The sequence below is a fragment of the Lepidothrix coronata genome, unplaced genomic scaffold (genome assembly GCF_001604755.1).
Source record: "Lepidothrix coronata isolate B3197 unplaced genomic scaffold, Lepidothrix_coronata-1.0 Scaffold74, whole genome shotgun sequence".
NCBI classification, from domain to species: Eukaryota; Metazoa; Chordata; class Aves; order Passeriformes; family Pipridae; genus Lepidothrix; species Lepidothrix coronata.
Genome location: NW_016690254.1, coordinates 1,804,682 through 1,820,537, shown reverse-complemented (window position 1 = coordinate 1,820,537; position 15,856 = coordinate 1,804,682). Strand labels below are relative to the sequence as shown.

Sequence of the window (15,856 nt, the reverse complement as noted above, 5' to 3'; positions counted from 1 at the left end):
AAGATGAACAGACTCATCACTAGCCCAGTATCTTGGTTGGTCTTACATTAATGGTTGGATTCCATCCTTTTAGAATGAATATAAACAAGGAACCTTCTGGATGAAACATGTATGTTCCTAGTGCAAGAGAATAATAGCTACAAAGCATGGCTTCCTTAATTTCTACTTTTTTTGTCCCTGAAAAGAGTAGGGGGTTTAAATGATTTTGGATAAGATGGTAAAATTCTTGACTAATGTCTCAGAACCAGTTTCAGAGTAGTTAGCAAAACAGTATTCCATTCTTAGGGGAATTGCTGCCTGGAAATGGAGGTTAGTGGTCACTTTCCAAAGCCCAGAACTCAAATATAAGATTGCAGTATTTTGGAGGAACATTCTGTCAAACCTTACTAAATCTGCATAGGTTTATTTGGACAAATGTAGCAGAAAGGTATGTCTTGAGGGGAAAAAAGGTTAATTATTGATTTGCAGCAAGACAGTGGGAGAATTTCACTGATTCCAGAAGTGGTTGAAATTTTTAACAGCTGCTATTCCTAATTTTCACATCACTAATGGTTCCATTGCTAGAACAAATCTAACAGTACTGCTGGAGTGTTTGGTGTTTTGAAGTAACTGTTGCTGTGACTCAGAATCAGCAGTAGTTTAAGATACAGAACTGAGAAGGGAAGCTTATAATTGTCCTTACTGAATCCTTATGGATTCTACTGCAAAGCTTGAAATGTCAGCTTAATTTTAGGTAACCAGTTTGATGCTCCTATTTTAGCCAAGTCCCTAATTTAATACAGTGAAGAACAAATCTTGTTCTAGAACACTGGTTACGAAACAAAGGACATGCTGCCCCTCCTTCTTGCAGAAAGCAAAAATACTTCAGTCGTAACAAATTCCAGAACTGTTTGTGTTGAAACTACTTGATTTCATGTCTGGAATCTTTAAACTTAGAGTGCATATTTGTAATGCAGAGTTCTCTGTTTCTTCCTAAATGGCTCGTTTTGCACATACTTAGTTCACACAAGCTTCTGTTGGGGCTCCTACCTACACTTATTTTTATAAGCCTTTATGCAACTTGAAGTTTTTCTAAGCCCATATGTAACTTCTTCATATTTTTCACATCTTTATTATGAAAAGTAGGTGTCATGCAAACATAACAGAGATAGTTGTGCAGTAATTGGTTATTAGTATAAGAAGCTATACGGATATAAAAATATGGATATTTAGTGTGAGATAAGTAGTGATTAAGCTATTTCTTATCAAGCTGAAAAAGTCAAGAACCACTCCTCCAGGAATTCAAGCTGTTGAAGGAAGTGAGTCCTTTAAAGTGGTGTGTTTGGTTGTCTTTTTTTTTTTTTTTAACATCCCACGCTTTTAAACTACTGGGGAAACGGTGCTTTTAATAATTGGAAGTGAATTTTAGGATCTGTAAGACCAGATGAAATTTAAAAGAAAGCTCTGAAAATTAAATGAAGGAAAAAGTTAAAATATTGTTCAAAAAGGTTCCGAAAGTTCCTCAGAATAGTACAAGCATAAAGATAAAGAAATATTAGTCATTTAAATAACTGCAGGCTGTTGCATGGAAAAGCCATTGTGGTTTAAAACAGGATATGAATTTAAAGTCTTAGGTTCTACCTCTGTGAAGACATTTACTCTTCTACAAGCTTGAATATGCAAATACATTTGGGATAAACTCCAATTAATTAAAGGCAGGAATTTGAACTGTGGGTACGCAGTTCAGAATTAAAGTGAGCTTAATGGAATTCAGTGTAATGCACTTAGAAAGTTTATGGAAATTAACTTTCTGGAATGGCCACGGTAGATAAGGTCTAGGTTATTGCACAAAAACACATTGGAATTAATTTTCACATGCAATATTAGTGCAGAAGAGCTATTTCACCCTGAATTCACATATTAGCTTCTTATATGTTAATTCTTAAATATAGACAAGCTCAAAGTTAAAGGATTTTCTACAGCTTTATAGGATAGAACTAAGAATTATGATCTTTCCACCTTTAAAGTGTTTGCATTACCCATGATAAATAAAGTCCCTAGCTAAAGAATGCACGTATGTGGCTTTTTTTGCCTTTGTAGGATTCAATTTAGAATTGCTATTAATTTTGTTGACTAGAAGAATTTGGAATGTTCTGGTTCTACCCAGAGATGTGATCCACCATATCAGGATTGGTCCAGGAGAGAAATACAAAATAGACTGCAAATGAAATAATTGTTACTCATTTCTTTTGTGTCTTTCTGGTTTTATTTGTCATTAATTTATTTAAGTCTAAATATTACAGGGTTATAATCATGTTTCTTTTCCCTGCCTTTGATCTGAACTTTCCTTATGACAAGGGAAGAAGAAAATTGGATTATTAGAATAGTCAGGAGGTTCCCTGAGCTGTCTCTTGTCTTGCTGTTAGAATTAAGCCTACTTTGCTTGTTTTATTACACTATATATAGTCTCATACATATATTTCTTTTTTTTTTTAATTTAGACTCAAAATCTGAACAAATTTCTTCCTTCCCTCTTTCCAAGAGAAGTTAATCTCTTTCCAAGAGGCTCTTAATCATTGCACTGCTATCTCTGATAAATAAAATGTAGTTTGATGGTTAGATTTCAGGTTTCTCCCTGAGATGCCTTGTATTTCATCATCGTTTCATTGCCTGCTCTTTTTCTGTCCTTTAAGAGTCCACAAGGTCAGTTATCTTTCACTGAATGAGTGTCTAAATATCCACCTTTTTCATTTTTCTTTGCATTTGGGACTCTACAACCAGTAAAATGTATGTTGGAATACACTAAAAACTGTTACAAATGGGATAATGTCTGGGGGTTGTGAGGCTTGCCATAGATTTTTGATTTTTGATGAGCTGCCTGGGGCTCAGAACATTCCTTCTGTGCACAGATGCAGAAATGAATAATATGTTTATGCTGGATAAGTTGCTCTCCAGGTTTTCTGATGCTTGGTTACTAAATACTGTTTTCTAGCAGAAATAGGCTTGAGCTTTTCAATTAAATCACCTGTCTCTTGACAGGCAAGGTAATTAATTCTGTAATTTAATCTGCTTGAATTCAAGATTCTTTTGCCCTGAAGAGGAGCTTTAAGGCAACCAAGAGAAATCCCAATTGCTTTTAATTTATTCAGCATTACAGAAGGCAGAAGGGCTCTGACTATGACTCTTCAGGGTCACTGAAGTTGATATTCTTTGAAAGCTGATTGTAACAATAACTCAGGTGTTACTGAACGGGTGGAAGTGTAAAGTAACACGTTAAAACTCATATGTGATCATAAGTTCTCCCATGCATTTATAAATTCTTCTCTTCCATCTACTTAATTAAAAACACTAACTTGTTAAAAGTGTTGGGAAAGCAGTATTTGACAGGATATGCCTCTGGATATTAACTGTCTGTCCTTATTGAAACAATATTTTTTCCTCCATTGTAACAGGCCAGAAACTCAGAAGTTCGAGCAAACGCAGCATTTTTGTTTGTTGATGCTTTTCCTCTTCGTGATCCCAGTTTTGATGCTGAAGAGATGGACAATGAAATTCAGAAACAGTTTGAAGAGCTTTTTGTAAGTTTTAATGAAACTAAAATGTTAAAAGTTAAACTTTCATCAAAGCTAACTCAAAAGTAAGTTCTTGATGCAATTAAAACGTATGGAACTTCTGGATAGTATTTGGAGGGAAATACAGGTCTTTGTTGCAGAAAATGCAAAAATAAACTAATATTTTAAATTTCCATAGTATGTTCATAGCAGATGGCACACACCATTTTCAAGTCTGAAAAGGAAATATTAGGGTTTGTTATTCATTAATCTTTAAATAAGAGATGCTTTTGAAAGACTAGACCTAGGATTGGTAAAGAGAGCTTTACAGTTAATATGGAAACGTTCAGTGAAAGATGAGTATTTGATTTCTAAATGCTTCTGAAATTAAGTATAATAGAGATAAGAACCTAAAAAAATGCCTTACCAGTCTAGATGGATGAGAATGGGCATAGTATTTTCATTAAGAAAATATTTTAGGAATCCTGAGTACATGTCTGATAATTGAATGGATTTCAAAGTTTTTATATTGCTGCATAGGAGCAGTGATCAGTGTAAACTCATATTAGTAAAAGTCTAAATATTCTTAATTAAATCACAAATATAAGACTTAATATGATTTAATAAAAAAAATAAATTTCAAAAGTCCAATTTAAAAAGTTGACCAATAGGTGTATTAATTTTGCATTAGATTTAAGTTGCTTAGTTCGCTTTATAATAAAATACCTTGAAGGACTAATAATATTACAGTTCTTTTATTGTCTGACAATTTGCATAATGACTGAAAGGCAATGGAATGCTTTTTGTTTATGATAGGTTCATGTCAGACAGCAATATGGTCACAATAATGCATATACTCACATTATTCTTCTGTTTGTTTTAGAGTCTCTTAGAAGATCCTCATCCAGTTGTCCGCTCTACAGGGATCCTTGGAGTTACTCAGATAACATCCAGATACTGGGAGATGATTCCTTCAGTAATTGTTGCTGATCTTTTAAAAAAGATAACTGGGGAGCTGACGTGTGATGTATCATCTGCTGATGTTCGATGCTCTGTATTTAAAGTAAGTAACTTTTCTAAATTAAAAGTAGTTTTGGTCATTTTTATATTTTACTTGATGCACAGGTTTCTAGTATCAAGGAATAACTCGTCCTGCAAAATAACTTAGGCAGTAAAATTCTTAAAACCTAGAAGTTTTAGGTGCTTTATAAAAGCCACGCATTTGGAATACACAAATGCCTTTTAAAATAGTAACTGATGGGCTTTCTGACTCTCAGCTGCTTTGAATTTCCAGTCTTAGAGATGTTGTTTGGACCTGATAATTCAGTTATTTTAGCTATTAGAAATGATGCTTAGACTTGACAACATCTGCAGGCAGGTTCCAGGATGTCTCCAAGTCACTGGTCTTAGCATGTCCCAAGACGTGCACAGTTAGGATTTTGTATCCCACTTCGTGTTTCTGAGCTTTGGATGGATATAATTCCACACTGTTTCTCTGGTAATGCCTCCTCCTGTGCATTGCTCAGTATGTTAGAATTAGTTCATCTACATCTTTCTGACATATGATAAATAACTGAAAGCTTGGGCAGAAAAATGAACTCCCTGAGCAGTATTTTCACTTGAAGGTTTTGTGTCTGTATCAGTTCAGCCTTAAACTGGAGCAATCTTCATGCTATTCCTCACTTGCTCCTCTACAGCCACACGGGGGGGCTATACTGGACAGGCAGAGTGCTGATTTAAAAATAAATAAAAATAAATTGGAGAAATAGTATGTATTTTTAATTTAAAATCAGCACAGTTTAGGGAGCTGGTATTGCTACCACAAAAAACACTTGACAGTGTGCTCTCAGGTAGAAGGCAAGGCCGTGGCCCCAGTGAAAATCTAAAGCTCCTTCAGCTGAAATGAGTTCACTGAACAGTTCACTGGAAATTTAAAATAACAAAATCAATTTTTGCTAAAGAATATTACGAGAAAAATATGCAAGTGCAGTATCTGTCCCTGCTTCATTTAACCTTACAAGTGTCATGGTCCAGTTCAGCAATTTTTGCCTAGATATTTTTTCAAGCCTACTTTTTCTGGTTTTGTTTTTTTTTTTTAGTGCCTACCAGTAATTTTGGACAACAACCTGAGCCATCCATTACTGGAACAGCTCCTGCCAGCGACCAAACACAGCCTTCATGACAACTCGGAGAAAGTGCGAGTGGCTTACGTCGACATGCTGCTGAAAATTAAGGCTACCAAGGCTGCTAAGGTAGGATATGTGATGCTTGATAAGTAGCAAGGAGATAAAATCAAGGCATTTATTTAAAACAAAAAAGAAGTACATTTTGAGACTACTGCAGTATTCCTAAAGGGAAAGAAATACATGCTTTGCTGTAGTAATGCTCTTAATACTCGAGGTATCCCGAGTGCTCCGCTGGCCTGTGTGTTGGGAGATGTATGGCTTGGTTTACTCAGTCAGAAGAAACAAAAGATCACAGAGCCTGTTCTGAAAGTGTTGGGCTCTGAAATCTTAATCATGATTTCTACTGTATTGTTGTGTTATTATTTATTATTTTAAAAATACTCAGCTAGCATAATCCCCTAATATCTTATAATCTTATTGTGGTTCTTTTAATATTCATTTCTACATCACTCTGTAACCTCACAGGTACTCAGCACTTCTTCTGGTGCTGGGTTTTAACTCTTCATAGCAGTATGATTTGTTTGAAGGACTGGCACCTGCAGTCATGACTTGATCCCTTAGTATCAGTTATCTGTATAGTAAAATATAGTCAAGCTTGTTTTAACTTGTATCGAATATCAACAATGCTTTATATTGATTATTTAATGTTGTTACTTTGTGTACAGTCTCTGAAAAAACAAAGTATTCATGCTGCTGTTAAATGTATAAAAAAAGTTATTGTTTTAAAGTTATTTGTCATTCAGTATGAAAGTTCAACCAAATTATCTTTTTGGCTTCTCTGATTTATTCTGAATTTGCTGCTGTTATAGACAGAGGAAAAAAGATAATCCTCAGCTTCAGGGATTTTTTCGAGGAAGGAAGGATCAGATTTACATAAAAGAAAAAAAATCATAGTGTTAAATGCTTTTCAGTAAATTCCTATTTACTTAAAAACTGTAATATGTATCTCTGGTAAGTCCTGGGGTCACTTTAATACTTATTACAAGGGCCTTCTTCTTATGACAGTTCTAGTAGGGATGCCCATAGTTTGAACTCATGGGGTAATTAGCTGCTGCAAATATTTCTACTAAGAATAAAACATTTTTTTTTCAATGCCAAGAAACCTTTCTTTTAGTTTTTTGTTTTAATCTGAAATGCACGGAATAATCAATTCAGGATCTTTTAAAAAAAATTGCAGGTGTGAGTGGTGTTACTGGTGTCATAACAAGCTGTGTATTCCTTTGTGATTTCACAGCCTTTGATTTCTGTGTACAAATAAACCAGAGCTCTGCCAAGGATGGGATGCACTTGTGTTTTGGGATGGATTTGCAAAGGGTGTTCTATACAGGATTTTAGGGTGTATACAATCCTGGTAGGTAGTTTAGTCCTGCTTGGTCCTATAATGAGACTATGTAACATGGCACATAATGACAAATAATTGTATCTTGTGGTGATATCTTTGTAGAGTAAATAATATCATTCCCTATATCTACGGAATTGCATTAGCATTGCAGGTGTATTGAGCTGGAATTGCTTGACCCAGAATTTTATCAGTATGTCAGAGATACCAGGAGATTCGGAGGTGCATCAGAACTGCAAAGTAGCATTGCTGCAGCAGAATGTGAGCCCAGTGCATGGTGGTGGTTGGTAAAAATAAAAACTGCTCATGCTGTCCTTGTAAATGCTACTCATATTTGTTGAGACTGTTGACATGGAAAACACTTAATGAAGGTGATTGTTTTTTCCTCTGTCTTTTTTAACTCCTTTAATACCTTTTTCTCCTTTAATATCTTTTCCAGTTCTGGAATATCTGTCCCATGGAGGATATTCTGACTCGTCTTGAGGTGGATTCACGGCCCGTGTCACGGCGCATAGTGAACCTCCTGTTCAACTCCTTCTTTCCCACCAACCAACCCGAGGACGTGTGGTGTGAGCGCTGTGTCACTCTGATCCAGATGAATCCAGCAGCAGCCAGAAAGTTCTATCAATATGCTTATGAATATACTGCCCCCACCAATATAGGTAAAGTACAAAACCTTATGAGTTTTCAAAGCTTTTCATTTCTGCTCTTAGGTGCAGTACTGTCCACTCCAGCCGGGTCCCTCTGCTCCCCATTCTCCTCACATGCAGCTTAAAACTCTCTCAGTTGATATATATTTCTCATGTAGAAATAATGTAACAAAATACTCCTGTGCCCTAAGTGATTTGAGATCTTCATGTGAAAGATTCTATAGAAGCTGAAAAATATTTATGTCTGGTAACCTGATTGTCTGGGATTTGCGGATCAGTATTTTCAAGTAGCTCGGAGAAAATCTGAAAAGCCTTCCTTTCGATTAAAAGCTTCAGAAAGTTTCAGGGAGAAGGGCATGTACTGCACAGAATGTTGCTCCTTTTCAGAAAAGTGCAGTTGAACCAAGTAAAATCAGGAAAATGCTGTTTCAGAGGAGTCCTGATAAAAACCAAGTAGTCAGCGTGGAGTGATTGGGTGAAATGCCCAAGCCGTGTCCTCCTGACTGATTACCTTGGTAGGGGAGTTAGAAATCACATGAGTATGAAATCAGCTGGTTGTACTTTCACCAGAGGGGGCATAACCCTTTTACTTTATCTAGAGCTGAGCTCCTCGTTCAGGAGGGCGATGGTTGGGCTACTACATCTTTTCCAAATAATGGGAATTGCCATAGGATGGGATGTGTTCTTGAATGTGGGTCATTAACAGCTATTCCAGATGAAGGCAGGAGTTGTGGGAGCTTCCTCTGATCCAGATTTGATAAGGTGGTGGTTGGTTTTGGGTTTTTTTTTAGTATATTTTTTAACCAGTAAAATTATAGAACCTGACGATAATGTTGCCATTTCTTCTTCATACTTGAGGATGTAAAACATGTTCACATTTTTCCATTTCTTTTACAAGGAATTTTTCTCCTTTTTTTCCTAGTTATTTCTGGTTCTGCTGCCTGCTTTTACATCCTGGCTTTCCGGCTTTATAATTAGAGGCATTTATTAGCAACATTGTTAAAAATAGTACATTTCTAATTTATTCTTATTCTATTTAAATGTAGCTAAATTGATGCTCACCATTCGGCGCTGCTTGAACGCCTGCATCCAGAAAGCAAGGAAGGAGAGTCTGGGTGATAGTGGTGAGGATGACAACAATGAAAGCGAAAAGGAGAACACAAGTGTAAGAAAGTCCACTTTATGCTAAGTTCTAGTAACTTTTTTTTTTTTCTGTGGTGCTTCACCTGAGACATAGGCAGTTAATGATATGACAGAAATCTAAGGGAAAGCCCTCAGGCATCTGTGGAATTAGAAGGGGAGAACTGCCATTATCATGTTTTCATGTCCTGCAATAGCAGAAATTTGGTGAAGCAGATAGGATAAAACAGAAGGAATATGAAGCACCCTAATTCCAGTACTAATTATAAATTGGTTTGATTTTGCAATTAAATTATTCAAAAAATTACCATTGCAAGATATGTGAAGTTAGAGAGAGTAAGACTGAATTGTGGAGTTCATGTTCTACAGCAACCACAATACCTTTGTAAAATGAATAGAAGGATTTTCAGGGCTTTTTTGAAACCTTATTTTAACTTCAATTTATATTTAAGAATATAATAGGTAATATCATCTAAGTGTTTGTATTTCAGGTGTTGGATAATGTGTTGTCCATAAATGATGTGGCCAGCATGGCAAGTTTGTTGGAGATTATTGTAATTCTCTGGAAAAGTATCTACAAAGCACTAGAACACAATGAAGAGGTCAAAGATTATGCTATCAGGAAATTTGCTTCTGTACTTCCTGAATATTTTAAAGTATTTAAGGTAAAGAAAGACTAGGTTTTCTTGCATTTTCTTAGTATGTTCTTCAGATGCTTTCGTGTTTTATATCTTTTATCTACTGTTATAGGATGAAGTATTCTTTTTCATTGTTGCTATAAATCATAAACAATAGCAAGTTTCTTGGAATTCTACAAATGGGTACAAGCTATTCTCCATTTGCAGTGTCTGACTGATGAGCCATTATCTAAATAGTCAACTCAGAAATACTTATGCAATAAATTGCTCTCCTTGTAAGATTTTTTCTTGGATTCTGTTCTTTTGAATGTTTTTTGAACTTTTGGAAAACAGTAAATGAAAATGTGCCATTGCAGTATAAATACTCGGTGTATGTGAGAGTCCATGTGTTTTTCTACCCACTGCCCCCCAAACTCTTCCACCACCATTTGTTGTCCCAGCTGCTGGAACAGACACCTGAAGCAGCTGAGGCTCCTTTTTCACTGGACATGACCAGGAATGTGCACTCACAGCCCAGAAAGCCAGTTGTGTCCTGGGCTGCATCCAAAGCAGTGTGGGCAGCAGGTCGAGGAAGGGGATTCTGCCCCTCTGCTCTGGTGAGATCCCACCTGGTGCTGCCTCCAGCCCTGGGGGCCTCAGCACAGGAAGGATAGTGAGCTGTTGGGGCGAGTCCAGAGGAGGCCACCAAGATGATTAGAGGGCTGGAGCACCTCTCCTAGGAGAAAAGTCTGAGAGAATTGGGGTTATTCAGCCTGGAGGAGAAGGCTTTAGGGTGACCTAATTGTGGCCTTCCAGTACCTGAAGGGAGCCTGCAAGAAAGATGGAGATGTACAACAGAATGTAGTGACAGGACAAGGGAGAATGGCTTTAAACTGAAGGAGAATAGGTTTAGATTAAATATTGGAAGAAATCTTTTACTGTGAGGATGGTGAGACATTTGCACAGGTTGCCCAAGAGAACTTGTGGCTGCCCCATCCCTGGTGGTGTCCAAGGCCAGGCTGGATGGGGCTTTGAGCAGCCTGGTCAAGTGGAAGATGTCCCTGCCCATGGCTGGGGGTTTGGAACTAGGTGATCTTTAAGGTCCCTTCCAACCCAAACCATTCTATGATTCTCTGGTTTCTGCTAATTTGAATCTACTCTCTAATAATCTATTGATGCACTTATTTATTGTTTGGGTTTGATATAGGCAATTATTTAAAATCAGTCATTTTCAGATTTTCAGTCTCCTTGCTCTGTTTAACTGTTTTAGTGTCACTCTTGAGGAGGATACTGTCTTTTGAGAGTGGCCAATAGTGTCTGCTGCACCTGGAGTGCATTTGGAAGGATTACCTACTGGATATCTGTTTTTCAGTTGGTGGCTTTTGTGCTGAATATACTGAGTAATGTTGGCTGTTATACTTTAACTTTGCGTTAGATAATCGGGGAGTGAAAAGCAGTTCATTGCTACGTCATATTCTGCAGCACAGATATACCAAATGCTCTCTCCACCCTGAAAGCATTTGGAAGTTGTCACAGACATTCCAAACCTTTTTTTTTGGTAGAGGATGTAACATCCCTCCTGAGAGAGAGGCTCTAGTGAACAGCAAGATATCCAGCTGTAGCAATCAACCTCTTTGATGTTGTTAGAGTGAGTAAGCAGCTTGGGTCTAAAAGGACCTCTCATCAGAGGCTTAGTTTCTAAAAGAACTACAGACTGAAGCAGCCTGTCTCTTTCCTGAAAAAGCTACATTTTAAATGTTTTTTTAAAAAATATGAGTTTTGAGAAGGTTTTAGAACTTGGAATGTGTAAGTAGGTAGTAATTTCATTTGACCGTTTTCATGAAGCTGGGACATACAGATACATAATTTTTGAAGAGTCTTTAACATAGATTGGTTTCTGTATAACCTGAGTGAGATTATGTCATGACCTAGACTGTGTGTTATGACATGCTGTAATGAATAACAGTGCATTTAACATTACCATTGTTGTATACACACTCTTTCCTTTAGAGTCTTTTTCAAAAATTTGCCATGTGAATGAATATTTGTTTTAAGGTACTGGTTCCTTGAGAGGAGTTAGGTGGTGTCATGGTTGTGCAATTAAACATTAGTCATTGCTGGAAAAAAAATGTAAGGTAGAGTTGGTAGTTCTTTTGCAATGGTTATGAATGTAAGAGAGCCATAATTATTCATGGTAGTTATTCTGGCAGTTTTTCAAAAAGCTGAATGATAATTGATAGTTGACCTGAGAATAGGAATCACACCTTTCGATTGCAAGCCACATATTGTTATGAGCTTCCTTCAGTTCCATTTATAATGAAAAAAGGGAAATCCTTAATTTGAGAAAATGTAATCATACTTTTGCAGTACTCTCTTTAGTTTTGTGTGCCTGGGTGTACCTGGACATGTACCTCATACAGTGTACTCTTTTTTTTTATCCTAGGACGAGCGTTGCATGACTCCATTGGTTATTCTGGCATCCTTTATGCCCATTGCTGCTGTTCCTACATTCAGGTACTATTTTGAAATACAAAATATGAATTACATCAGATTTCTTGTTGACTGTGTTTGCTAATGTTTCACAAGCTGATGTATCAAGTGTCCATTTGGATAAATTAATCCACTAAAAAAATGCGATAAGTTAGCAAAATTTGTGATGTGCAAGTATGTCTGAACCATTGGTGAATCTCTTTTTTGGATTACACTGATTGATTTTCTTTGGATTTTTCTGCACTTACTGGATGTAAAGCTAATGCGTCTCTTTTTGTTTGTTTTCTTTTAAGCTGTGGTGTGATTTCCAGACTCAGAAATATTAACAGTGGAGCTGACCAAAGCAAATATTCTACCCTGATCGACTGCATGTGTCGCTGGGGTCAAGTGGGGCATATTATGGAATTGGCCTGTGATTGGTTGTCTGACACACTGACCCCAAGAAAGGTGTGCATATGCATATGTCAAAGAATTCAGGAATTGCAAGATTACGTAAAGGCGTCGTGCATATTTATTTTTAATAGAATGAGACATTATAAATGTTACTCTGCTTTGAAATTTGTTGTAAAGTACTAACTTTAATAAATAAGTAAGTAAATAATTATAAACAAAATACTAACAACTATCTGTTGTAAAAATACTAACAGTATTGCACTGGTTTTGTGCTTCACTCTTATTTAGAACGTTAAAACGTCTGGACGCCGAGTGCAGATCCACGTAACACAGGAATCAAAGCCAGAACTGGCAATTGATTACATCGACTATTTATTGACTCATCCTGTCAATCGTGACTGCCTCCTTTCTGTTCATAAAAAGAAACTGAAGAAACTTCTGAAAATCCTCGGTGCTGCAAAGGTGGTATTCTCCTGACCATAAGCAGAGTTTATAAAAGAATGCTGAACATCCTATATTGCCCGAGTCAAATTAAAGGCATACAAGAATAAATAAATAACATTCAAGATCCCCTCTCCCTCTGTAAAAAGGTTTTCCTACTATGCCAAAAGTATAGTAGTTAAGGACTGTGTATAGATGACAGATTTTAACCAGCTTGTCAGTTTTAGGTGTCTCAACACTTTTGTGATCTAGTGATGAGTGTTTTTAAGGGACCTGACTTTTAGAATATACATAAAAGAAATAGTCTGAAACTCAGTTATGACATTGCAAAGCGGAATAATTGAAAGTATGCTTGTTGCTTTTTTGGGTTTGGTGATTTCTTGTTCTTATTATTTTCTCGTTTGGTTTTTTTTTTGCTGTTTAAAACTTTTGAGAAAAGAAACATTTGAAAGGATTTTATGAAAAATATAAATGCAAACCTTTACATTTCAGAGGGTTCTTGGCTCAATCCTTAGAGGAACTAATGCAGATTCTGGTAGCTGGAATCAAGCAACTAGTCTAAGAGCCTTCAGCCTCTTTTGCAGATTGAGTATTCATCTTCAGCACAAGGTATGGTTGTAGCTTTCAGAATAAGCTGGAAATTCCAAAATAACTGGAAAGACAATTGGCAAACCTTTTTTCTTTTTTTTTCCAGTTTTCTGGAGAAGGAGATTGCCTCTCACTTTTGAAGGAGACAGGTGCTTGGATAGAAAGTCAAGTTGTGCCTTTTATACTATCAAGTGATCAAGAGGATGGTATTTCAAAACACAGTAGTGTTTCTGAATTAATTATCCAGGTTAGAGGATTCTTATAACATAAATCAAACGGCTGCCAATCTGAAAAGCCACAAGTGTAGCAATTGGTGTGCTGACAAACAGGGCACTGGCCTTTGTGGAGCCCAGCAAGTGAAAGAGCTAATGAAACACAGTCCTGGTTGTTCTGAGGTTACAGTTTTGTGCTTTTGCTATTTCCTTTGTGCTTAAAATCACACACTTTTTTTTCTTTAAATCACTTTGAGTTATAACCTTTATATTTTATAAATACACAATTTTGCATATCCTAGCAATTAAATCAAGTAGCTGGTATCAACCTTGTTCTTACCTAGATTTTTTTTTCATCTCTCAGTGCATAGTATATATTCTCCTCATATCTGTTGAAGTGAGGATGGAACAAGATTGATGTTTTACACTTGTATAAATGCCCACTCAAGAAATTTCTAGCCCATCATGTGCTTTAACCTGAACATTCCAAATTTGAGGTTTCTAACAAGTAATTCTTGTCTTCAGTCTCTCATTTCCCATAAAGATCTTTTCCAACTTAACCTGTTCTATGAATCTATGTTTGCTTCCTTGCTTTCCTCCTTCCTTTCTTTCCTTTCTGCTTTCCCAAATGAAATAATTAAAATTATAATCTGAGGAATTCAGTATACTTCATTCTAGTGCTTTCAAAAGTTTGGAGACACAGAACTCAACCTTATAGAAAGGCAAGACAAAAAATAGGGAATCTTTACCAGCATTACCAGAATGTTTATGATCAATTTCCTAGATTTGAATAAAAAACAAACCCAAAACTTTATTGATAAGCAAAAACAAAGGCTGATGGTCACTGGTAGACCTATCTCACATATTGCTTGGCTAACCAACAATGAAACACAACGATCTTTACTAGTAGATCTTAAAGTTTGTTTGCATCATTATTTCCAGAGGAGAAACTGAGTTGTGAGGACTGATGTGACTTGTCTGGAAGTCAAGAAGAGAATCCAGGCCTCTTGCATCTCCTGTGAAAAGCCACATGCTTGTTAAAGCAGCTTCTGTTTACTTCTCACCTTCTGTACTGTTTTTTATTAGAATGAGATATTGATTGTGCTTTTTAATTGTTTGGAGTGTATAATTATTAGCAATGCTGGCATTAGAAGCAGACTTATTGTATGCTACATGGATTTTTTGAGAAAAACTAATTACAGTTCCTTCTTTAATACTCTTGTGTATGGGAGAGGACCAGAGTGTCTCTTCGCACCTTCATTTCTCTATGACTTTCCCTGTGAGGCATCCCGTTCTTTCCCATTTCTCCCTCCTCATCTGCTTGGTTTGTTACTCAGTTTAGCACTTAGTGCTCTGGGCAGGGATTCACTGAGGGGCTGTTTTCTTTAGGCCACTGATTTGCTGATGTGTTGACTGTGGGGCTGATAGAATTTCTGACTCAAACCCCAGTGTCATCAGTTCCAGTGTCCCTTACCCCTGATCTTCATTTGCCCCTCACAGAAAGCATTGATGATATAATATGGGGGGTTTAGCTAGTTTTCAGTTGTTTTCTGTTACATCCCTCCCCCATACCATTTAATTCAAGGTGGATTTTAGCACTGAGCTGTGGGTTCTTTCAGATTTTGGTGAAAGGAAAGGTTTGGCTAACTTTAGTCACTGTCAGTGTCCTTGAACAGCTCAGCTCACATGTACACAGACTGGTTAAAAGTTCTCTACTCTGTCTGTACATTCGTATCATAATCTTTTTACAATGTAACATCTCTGTGTCTAGAGGGAAAAGCTCTTTTTCTGTTCTAGCTTTTGCTATTCAGGACAGGTGGGGATGTCACATTCTGCCTCAGTAAATGTTAAGTGTCAATGTCTCTGATCTGAGCCTCAGTAAAAAAGATAGAGGTTTTACTGCCTTTTGAGAAACTGGTTACTGGAGGAAAGAGCAATGGAAACATTTGGAGAACTGGCCGGAATTCCTGCTTTTCAACAGGTGGGAACAGAGTAACTCCAAGTAGATAAACCAGCTTTCAGGGAAGCTTGGCTAGGAGTTTGTGTTTTTATTATTTTTAGGTTGTACTGAATGGTTACTTTATATAAATTTTGGGTTTCATATGACTTTGCATCTCTCTTCTAGGCCTACCTGACAGTATGTAAAGATGTCATAATGGTTGGCCTTGGAAATCTCACGTTTCAAGCACATGTTCTAGATATGGCTCTTCCAATTATACAGACAGGTACCATATTTTGTACTAATATCAACATCTTCATTTATATTTAGC

The 15,856-nt window shown here is 36.7% G+C and overlaps 1 protein-coding gene across 6 annotated transcripts in view; it reads left to right on the top strand.

The window, feature by feature from the left end:
• Positions 1-15,856, top strand: part of NCAPG2 (non-SMC condensin II complex subunit G2) — a 48,699-nt gene that overhangs the window by 14,544 nt on the left and 18,299 nt on the right. For all 6 annotated transcript variants that reach the window (XR_001875556.1, XR_001875555.1, XR_001875557.1 and 3 more), the window contains exons 11-22: positions 3,432-3,557; positions 4,414-4,593; positions 5,630-5,782; positions 7,495-7,717; positions 8,752-8,870; positions 9,337-9,510; positions 11,906-11,976; positions 12,246-12,399; positions 12,634-12,807; positions 13,279-13,395; positions 13,481-13,621; positions 15,712-15,811. Coding sequence is in view for 3 of the 6 variants with exons in the window: in XM_017819417.1 (XP_017674906.1) it covers positions 3,432-3,557; positions 4,414-4,593; positions 5,630-5,782; positions 7,495-7,717; positions 8,752-8,870; positions 9,337-9,510; positions 11,906-11,976; positions 12,246-12,399; positions 12,634-12,807; positions 13,279-13,395; positions 13,481-13,621; positions 15,712-15,811 (1,732 nt within the window). In the remaining 3 variants the exon portion in view is untranslated. The remainder of the gene's footprint in view (positions 1-3,431; positions 3,558-4,413; positions 4,594-5,629; positions 5,783-7,494; positions 7,718-8,751; positions 8,871-9,336; positions 9,511-11,905; positions 11,977-12,245; positions 12,400-12,633; positions 12,808-13,278; positions 13,396-13,480; positions 13,622-15,711; positions 15,812-15,856) is intronic.